At 35.8% G+C, this 10662-nt stretch overlaps 1 protein-coding gene across 1 annotated transcript; it reads right to left on the reverse strand.

Annotated features, from left to right (window-relative positions):
• On the reverse strand, positions 7690-8616 carry LOC100623704 (olfactory receptor 5K1-like). Its single transcript, XM_003358868.2, has one exon. It carries the CDS (start codon positions 8614-8616, stop codon positions 7690-7692), a length of 927 nt encoding a protein of 308 aa, XP_003358916.2.

The following is a 10662-nucleotide window of genomic DNA, read 5'->3' on the forward strand; positions in this document are numbered from 1 at the left end:
CATGGTACTTCATCCAAACTGAGAGTGGAAATCTTTAGAATATTTACATAGTACTGTTCAAGTAGAGATTAGAAAAGTGCAGAAACTCCATTTTGACTGCTCTCGATTTTAAAATATTTACTTAATTTATTATTAAAATACTAGTTATATATAATGGTCCTCAACCAACAGCAACAGCATTTGAAACAAGAATTCATCTGACAGAATCCAACAATTTGTGCCTCCACAAGCTTTTCAGTAATTAAGAGGACCACTAAATTTTGAGAACTGCTATATTAAAAGAAATCAATGTTAAAAAAGAAAACTTGGACTACAAAGGTGTTCACACATACCCAATATAAATACTATTAAGATTGTGCCCTATCTACTTCAAAACTCGGACTGAGAAAAAATGTCTATATCCCATGGTGTTTCATTGCAGCTAACTCCTAACTGTGTGGATTCCTTGAACACAGTCTAGGATGATGTTGTCAGAAACTTCTCAATAGCACAAGATATTGTAAAATGATGATTAAAAATGTTTATCTATTTACGTAAAAGAGAGAGGAACTAAGAATTCTTTTCAGTCTCTAAATTAAGAAAATCTATACACATTTATCATGAATATACTACTCTTTTTGTGTTAGTATTTCAGTGGTGGTTCCATCCAACAGCAGCAGTGTTCAAGAAAAATGGATGAACTTAGCATTGTGATATCTTTTACATCTACATATCATTAAATAATATGTATATAAATTCCTAGGTTATTAAAATAAATCTATAGAATATCTTTATATATTGAAAATGCCTATTTTATACCAACCCAACCTAAAAAAGGACTTGACAGGTAACACCATTTTGTATACTCATGCCTTGATGTGAACCTTTTCATTCAAATAAAAGACTAATTAGACAAACGGAATTTATGATTTTCAAAGAAATACATACTGACTTCTTACATTAGAAAGGTAGTATTTAGGTTATAAGAGTGGATAAAGGGGGAAAAATTTAGAATACTTACAGAATATAATCAGAACAATGGGAATATTGTACAATCATAAAAATTAACAAATTAAGGTCATAAGCAATAGCATGATTTCTCATTGGAGAATAATTGAAGCATGTGGATTGGGACCCATTCACTCCTTTTCTGATGCTTGGCAGTATACATTAGGGGAAAAAAAGGAGTCAGTAGACCAGGTCTAAACCTGTGACCTATACCTCCAGAAATACGTAGTAATGACATTTGCTGTAAATACTTTAATCCAAACATTGAGCTAAAAGGCTTCTCCTGATATATCCCAAGACCTAATCGTCATGATAAAAAGAGTAAGATTAATTTGGCTTAGGCGTAGTGTACCTGCGATTGTCCTAAAAGAATTGGAAAGTTGAACTGACAGGCAGCAGCCATCCCAGGACAAGTAATCTCCCTGAACTCTACAAGATTGATAACTGGTGAGGTACTATTACTTCCTTTGAGATATTTCTGCTGTCAGATTCATTTCAATTTTATATATATTTCATAGATACATATTTAGAATAGTAAGGCTGGTTTGGTGGTGCTGAATTCTCTTGGCTTTGGCTTGTCTGTAAAGCTTTTGATTTTTCTGTTGAATCTGAACATTAGCCTTGTGGGGAGAGTATTCTTGGTTGTACTTTTTTCCCTTTCATCACTTCAAATGTATTGTGCCACTCCCTTATAACCTGCAGGGTTTGGGTTTCTGCTAAAAACAAACAAACAAACAAAAAAAAAGCTGATAATCTTATGAGGATTCCCTTGTGCGTTATTTGCTGTTTTTCCATTATTGATCTTCATGTTTTCTCTTTCTCCTTAATTTTTGTCGGTTTGACCACTATGTCTCTTGGGGTGTTCATCCTTGGTGTACCTTGTATAGGACTCTCTGTAATTAGGGATATGGGTGACTCTTTCCTTCCCCATGTTATGAAAGTTTCCAGCTATTGTCTCTTCAGATATTTCCTCAGGCCCTTTCTCTCTCTCTTCTCCTTCTGGGGCCACAATAAATGCAAACGTTCATACATTTAATATCCCAGAAGTCTCTTGGGCTATCCTCATTTCTTTTGGTTCCTTTTTCTTTATTCTGTTCTGAAACAGTGATTTCTACCATTAGGCGTCCCAGCTCACTTATTCATGCTTCTGCTTCATTCATTCTGCTCTTGTTCCCTCCTAGGGCATTTTCGTTTCAGTTATTGTATTACTCAACTCTACTTGTTTGTCCCTTATATCTTCTAGCTCCTTGCTAAACATTTCTTGTATCTTCTGTTTCTGTGCCTCCGTTCTTTTCCTCAGATCTTAGATCATTTGTACTATCATTACGATGAATCATTTTTCAGGTAGGTTGCCTACCCCTACTTAGTTGTTTTTCTGAGGTTTGATCTTGTTCTTTTGTCTGGACCATACTGCTCTGCAGACTCATTGTGTCTCATTGTCTGTGTTTGTGGTCCATGTTCTGCAAGCTGCATGATTATAGTTATGCTTCCTTCTGGTGTCTTCCCCCTAGCAGGTGAGGTTGGCCCAGTGGCTTTGTGTTGGCTTCCTGGTGGTAGGAGCTGGTGCCTGCCCACTGGTGGGTGGAACTAGGTCTTGTCCCTCTGATGGGCAGGACCATGTCAAAGGTTATGTATAAAGTCAGCTGTGGGTTCAGGAGGACTTTAAGCAGCCTATCTGATGATGGATGGGACTATGTTCCTACCCTCCTGGCTGTTTGGCCTGAGGTGTCCCAGCACTGGAACCTATAGGCTGCTGGGTGTGGCCAGGTTTTTGTATCAGGTTTTCCTCCAGGAGACCTCACACTGATGAGCCCTCCCGTCTACCACCATCACCAGTGTCCTTGTCCCCGCAGTGAGCCACAGCTGCCCCCCCCCGCCTCCCAAGAGACCCAGCAAGACCAGAAGGTAGGTCTGGACCTAGTTCCTATGAAGTCCCTCTCTTTCTCTGGGTCCTGGTGTGCACAGGACCTTGTGGGCACCCTCCAAGAGTATAGTTTCTATTTCTCCCTGTCCTGTGGACCTTCTGCAGTCAAGTCCTACAGGCCCTCAAGGTCAAATGCTCTGGAGTCCCCTCTTCCTGCTGCCAGACCCCCAAGCTAGGGAGCCTTGTGTGGCATTAGAACTCTCACTCCTGTGGGAGAACCTCTGCGGTATAACTATTTTTTAGTTTGTGGGTTGCCCACCTGGCAGTATGAGTTTTGATGGTATTGTGAATGAGCCCCTCCTACTGTCATTGTGGCTTCTTCTTTGTCTTTGGATGTAGAAGGTCTTTTTTGGTAGGTTCTAGTCTTTTTGTCTATGGTTCTTCAGCACTTAATTGTGATTTTGGTGATTTCATGACAGGAAGTTAGTCTTAGTCAACCATCTCTCCAATGCCCACTGCTTTTTTTAAATTAGTTTAGAAAGTTTTTGCATTTTATATAGTTATTGTAAGAGGATTAACTCAGAAAATCTAAGCCCTTGCCCACTACTTAAGGAAAGAAATTTTAATTTAGTAAAATTTCCAAAGTATTATAAACACAAAAATAGTCAGTCATGGAACAGTAAGGCAGTCCAAAGATTACTAAGGGTAGGAAGCTTCTAAAGGGTTGAGTGGTGTTGACAGAACCCATGATTTCAGCCACATGAACAGTTTTCCTGTAGGAGGTGGACTCAGTGACAGGATGCAGCTTGTGTAGGAGATATTTTCTATAGCAGAAGAAAGGGGGAGAAATAGTGTTGTCCCAACATGGACACATTCTTTAGTTTCTTATCAGTGCTTCCCACTGTGCAAATCTAGCGAGAAGTCATTTGAAAAGAGAGTGACTATGGGAAATAGCGTTTACTTTGGTCATTGATTATAAAACAAGACACAGAGGAGCAAATTGGAAAATAGTTTGAGAGACAAAATGCAAATGATCAGGAGAATCCCATAATCCAGTCATCTGTTTATGTCTTCAAGATTTGATCTTTTGGTATAAATTCTTTCCTTTCTCAAGAGTATTTTTCCTACTATTTGTTTTCGTTATAGTTTCTTACTTTTTTAGTTCATATGAAATATCATGTGGCTTAAGATAATAGAGATCCCATCTTATTTTTCAGTGACAGGATTATTTTGCAAACACCATCATTTCTCTATTGATCTGAAACTACCCTTTTGTCATATTCTCACTTTTAAGTAGTTTTGGTATATTTCTTCATCTATATTTAGTTTACTATATCTCTGTATACATTTTGCATTTTGCCATATTGCTTTATGTTCAATCACTCTGCATTATATTTAAAATTCATAAAGCAGTCTTCTTCCATATAATTTTTGGATATTTTGGTATAGTAAGGAGAAGTTATGATCATTGAAAAACTAAAAATTCTTGAGGCTCCAAATTAATTTTGTATCCAGCTGAAACTCTACTTCTTCCCTGTACTACATGAATTAACCACAGAAAACCAAATGTAATCCTTCACATCATCAGGGTGAGGAGAAAACATGATCTTACCATATGAACATAGAAAATTATATCATTTTAAAAATTCCAATATCTGTTTATAATCAAAACTACTCAAAAATTGGAGAAGCTCACAAGTATGTGAAACTTACACAAATACTTCTCAATAGTCAGTGAGTCCAAGGAAAAATCATGGGGAACATAGAAAATACTTTGAGTTAAATGGAAATAAAGACAAAACATACATGAATTTATGGGATGGAGCTAAAGTAATACTGAGAGAGAAATATCTACTTATAAACATCTGTGTTATAAAGGGCTAAGAAGATCTGAAACAGAGAGCCTAATATTTCCTCATAAAGGAGTATTTCATGGATTTTTTTTTTTTAAGTAAACTACACATACATCTTAGAAACTTCCAGAAAATCACCTCTTTTTTTTTTGCATTGGCCTCAAATAAGCGACATAATATTCCATTAACAGACATCTGGGATTCAGTGTTGCAAAGGGTTGTGGGTGGTGGTGCAGAAATGCAGAACAGAAATTGTGGAAAATGTTTCCCTTAGAATAGTGCATGCATATCAGATAACAAAAAAATATATCCATTAACAGGAAGTGGGTACATGATATACATCCATTTCACTCACAGCTTCTCAAAATTTTGTATCTACATGCCTTCCTGATGTAAAATGTGGTAGGACCCTAAAGAGCCCTGTTTATATGGGTTATACCTTTCAGCATTTATAATATTAGAAATTAAAATTTAAGAAATTAAGATTTGTTCAATTCTAATTCATTCACAGTAAAAAATAGTAAGCCTGTTACATATGTACTTACATAATTATATTGAAAACTATTGAGGGAAATGTGTATTGAATGACCAGATGTATTAGGCACCATTTAAGTATTAATGACATGAAATCAGTTATGACATGGTTGAAATTTACTAGAAGAAGATAGGCCTTCATTTTATTATCCAACAGCTACAACTTACTTTTTTTCCCCAAACCTTTGCTCATATCTGTAGCGTCCTTTCCTTTTAGAGTGTTCTGTATTTTCACTTTTCCTCATCTGATATATGAATTTTCGAAGTTAGTCTCCTTTCTTTGGCTCTCCTTCCAATCATTTGCAAGGTCAGGTTTTTGAAAGATAAGATCATATTACTCTGCTCCAGGAAGATGTCAGTGCTTGATGTCTCTAAGATCAATTCAGATTCCTTAGGGTGGTATTTAAAGTCTCAGTAAATACCTTGGGGTTCCCATTGTTGCACAGCAGAAAAAAGTCTAGTTATTATACATGAGAATGCGGCTTTGATCCCTGACCTTGCTAAGTGGGTTGGGGATATGGAGTTGCCTTGAGCTGTGGTGTAGGTTGCAGACATGGCTCGGATCCTGCATTGCTGTGGCTGTGGCATAGGCTGGCAGCTGTAGCTCTGATTAGATCCCTCTAGACTTGGAACTTTCATATGCATTTTCTGTGGCCCTAAGCAGAAAAATACTAATACTGGTACTAGTGATAATAAATTCTCGGTAACTGGATCCACTTCTACCTTTTTCTGTATGCAGCATCAACTCTCACTAGTAGTTCTGTCAGCTTTCTGGTTCTAGCCCATGGTTCACCTTCCTCATCCTGATTCCCAGTACCATACTCATTTCCATAAATATGGACTCTGGTCACACCCATTCCTGTTTTCCTTCAAGAATAAAAATATGTCCCCATTTTTATTTATTTATTTTTTTATTTTTTATTTTTTTTAATTTTCCCACTGTACAGCAAGGGGGTCAGGTTGTCCTTACATGTATACATTACAATTACAGTTTTTCCCCCACCCTTTCTTCTGTTGCAGCATGAGTTCTCAGTGCTATTCAGCAGGATCTCCTTGTAAATCTATTCTAAGTTGTGTCTGATAAGCCCAAGCTCCCAATCCTTCCCACTCCCTCCCCCTCCCATCAGGCAACCACAAGTCTCTTTTCCAAGTCCATGATTTTCTTATGTCCCCATTTTTAAAGGCACAGTTTGCTTCTGATGCTACTTAAGACTAAATGTCCAAATTTACAAGGATCTCCATTTTTATACTCCCAAGCATGTGCCAGAAAAGACAGTATTAATTTGAATTCTAGCTCAGTGTGGCAGCAAGGATGAACTTGGGCAAGATCCTTAATATTCAAAGTATGAGATTTTTCCTGAGGAAAAACATGAAAAATCATGTCTAATTATGTCATGTAGGTAATATACATAAAATATCTAGTGCCTTGCACATAGTAGGTTCTCAGTAAATTATTTTTCTTTCATTTTTTACACATATAATGATGAATAAATGTTTTCGTTTGTATGTTTAAATTTTTTAATAGTTTTGCCTCATTTACACTTGAACAGCCCTTCCACCTTTTGGTTCAATCTATGCATATATCCATAATTTATTTGGATCAGTCCAGGTTAGTGGTATTCATAATAACAAACACATCAATTAATAGTATCAGAGAGGGGTAAAAGCTTTATTTAATTAATATATTCAGGAATTACCCTGTCATATATGGTAGACTACCAATCAAAAGCAAAGTACATGGAAGTACCAAATACATAGTGATGGCAATATAAGTAGCACAATGTTCAAATAAATCATGACTGTATTCAGACACACTATTTTAGTAAACTTAATCAACAATTGACTAACAATAAAGAGGAAATTGTTTATTGATTAGAGAATACGTATCATGCATGAATCCATTTTCAAACACAGTCTCTTGAACAAATTCAGAACTGAGATTCAGATGGAAATATATAGTTTACTCCTGTCACACAGTGTGGCTTAAGGAGAATTAATTTCTGAGAATTTAAGATGTGGGGGGAGTTTTTTAGATTATGCCTTGGGATCCAGAAATTTTGTAACAATATTCAATGAGGTGACTTTGTACACAATGAATTGTATTCCTAGAGTTTGTTGGATTTGTTGAAAATTGTAACTAATTATACTCTGAAAGAAACAGTTTGTGGTGGAACTAATTATAGCCTGAAACATTCTGTGACCTCAAGACTAACCATCTAGTTAATTCCTGATAAAATCTGGTGGGTTGGATTTTGGAATATATTTTAACAGAATATCTCCCTTCTTAACATATTTATTGGACTCATACACTAAGCATGACTCATACACTAGTAATTTCATATTTTATACACAAAGTGGCCATTTTCCACTTTATCAGTGTCCTTGATTTTGGAAAAATGTTTTATCAGCCTAAAGTCAGTTACCACAGGTCTTGATAATTGTTTCAGAACATTATGACATCTTCATAATTTTTTTCATGACATTTATTACTTCCTTATTTCTTAAACTATAAATAAAAGGATTTAATAAAGGAATCACTAAAGTATAGAAAGTAGCAATAGGTATATCTTTGTCTTCTTCTTTAACTGAATTTGGTCGAATGTACATGAAGAGAAGAGAACCATAGAATATCGAGACAGAGAGAAAGTGGGATGCACAAGTAGATAAGGCTTTCCCTCTGCCCTTGTTGGATTTCATTTTGAAAATTGTCAAAAGGATGAAAAGGTAAGAAATTATTACAGTGATAACAGTGAAAATTTGAATTAACCCTCCAAAGATAAATATCATCAGTTCATTGATATAAGGGTCAACACAGGAGAGCCGGTATAATGGAAGCACATCACAAAAGAAGTGATTGATTTGATGAGACCCACGGAAATTTAACCTAAACAGAAGCCCAACATGAATCATAGAATTTAGGATTCCAGCCATATACACCCCTGTGGACAACTGAATGCAGTGTTTCTTTGACATCATGGTGTGGTACTGCAGTGGGTTGCAGATGGCCACATAGCGATCATAGGCCATTCCTGCAAGGAGAAAGCAGTCTGCAGTTTCAGCTAGGCAGAGAAAATAAAATTGTGCCATGCATTCATACAGGGAAATCATTCTGTCCTTAGAGAAGAAGTTCTGTAGCATCTTGGGGGTGATGGCACTGGAACAACAGGAATCCATCAGAGCGAGGTTACCCAGAAAGATGTACATTGGTGTGTGAAGACGATGCTCTGTAAAGATCAGTGCCACCAGACCAAGGTTTCCCACCATGGTGATCAGATAGATAGTAAGGAACACCAGAAACAGAAGGGTCTTCAGCTCTGGGTGATTTGTAAATCCTGTGAGGATAAACTCGGTTGTCAAGGAGCAGTTGTCCTCAGTCATCTCTGTGTTATCTGTTGTGACAGGAATTATGGGGTTAGAAGATTCTAATTTAGAATGTTCATAATTTTCAAATATTTCATTTTACGTCACAAGGAGGAGCTTCTCCAGCTTCTCTGTCTCTGTGATACAGGTGTACAGCCTTCTTAGGGAACATACATTCTTCTAAGATGTCAGCCTCTGTGACCTCAAATCTGAAACTTAGGATTCAGGAGACTATTTTGCTAATTACATGAAGAATGTCTACAGAGGAAAAGGTTTGTCTTTATGAATTTATACAAGTATAGTGTACAAATCTAGGGTACCCATATTCTCTTCAGTACTCTCAAAGAAGTTTATTGTCAAGATTTATATTAAAGATTTTAAAAATAAATTTAAGTAAATATATTCACTGTTTAAAAGTGTCTTATACACTTCCACTGAAGGGCTTGTTTTAAAAAAGCATATAATATTTGTGTTAATATTATACTTTAGAATTGCATGAAGAATGCCAAGTTTAAGGAGAGGTCTATTCAGTTTTAAAGACAGAAATCTTGGATAGCTAAGGAAAAAAATATCCGTTTATTATTACCTCTTTTATTCCTTTTTCCAGTGTCATACCCATTTTCATACCCACTGACTCTCTATGATTGTTTATTTTTGTCCATATATCTAAATCATTTCCTCCTTTAGGTAAAGCATAATTTATATATAATTCTCCTTAATAACATTTCAACTAAATGCCCCAAACCTCACTGATCTCAAATTTCTCTACACTCAAGCATGTCTTATATACTCAACAAATTTTAGGATGCCTTATGCATAACCTACATTGCTTTTTTTTTTAATCTGTGAATGCAAAATTTCCTTATTATATTATAGGCATTTTGAGGTTAACTCTGACCTAGACTTCTTATAATGGCCATAAAATGCTATGGGTATTGATTCCAGTCTTACCTCCAGACCGATGACCTGTGAGGAGTGAACTTATTTTTGTTTTCCTACCAATGTTCATTAGTGACCTCTTCTGCAAATCTTGAAAAAGAATCTACACAGAAATTTATCACTAAAATTTTAGAGCCAATATTCAAAATATGTCAGAACTCATATAAATCAGTAGTAAAAGTGTAAACAATCTGATTTTAAAATGGACAGAACAACTAAAATGAAATTTTTCCAGAAGACATTCAAATGGTCAATAGGCAAGTGAAAAGATATTGAACATTGCTAATACTTAGGAAAATGCCAAACAAAACCACAATGAGATTTCACCTCACACCTGTCAGAATGTGTATCCTCACGAAGGAAAGGAATAACAAGCATTAGCAAAAGATTCCCACTGTTGGTGGGAATGAAGTTGATTCAGGCACTATGGATAATATGGAGGTCCCTCCAAAAGTTAAGAACAGAACTACCATGAGATCCCTCAGATCCAATTCTGGGTATATAATACTCCAAGGAATTACAAACAAGTTCTCAAAGGTATGTCTGTACTCCAATGTTTATTGCAGCATTATCCACAATAGCCATGATACAGAAACATCTATCTGCCCATCAGAGGATTTATGGAGCAAGAAGGTATAGTGTGTGTATGTGTATATATACACACACAAATGAGTGTTCCTCAGCCATGGGAAAGAATGATAGCTCACCATTTGTGGCAATAAATAGGTGGAACTTGAACACATTATGCTAATTGTGATAAGTCAGATTGAGGAAGATAAATACTGTATAATATGGTTTGGTACTGAAAAATCCAAACATGTAAAAGCAGACTAAAATGGTAGTTTCCAGGGAATAGGGAGTGGGAGAATAGAAGAGATGTTGCTTAAGGGTACAAACCTGTAACTAATAGACAAATAATTCTGGGAAAAGAAAGCACAGTATAATGAATGTAAACATACATTTTATTATAATCATCTTAATTGTTCCCACAATGAAAAAAAATGACAATTATGTGACATGATAGAGTTCTTTCAAATGACAATTTTAATGACAATCATGTCATATATAAATTGTCAAGTCAACATGTTAACATATGTTAAACTTTTAGTGTTTTATGATAAATAA

Source organism: Sus scrofa, chromosome 13 (genome assembly GCF_000003025.6).
Source record: "Sus scrofa isolate TJ Tabasco breed Duroc chromosome 13, Sscrofa11.1, whole genome shotgun sequence".
In the NCBI taxonomy this organism is placed as follows: Eukaryota; Metazoa; Chordata; class Mammalia; order Artiodactyla; family Suidae; genus Sus; species Sus scrofa.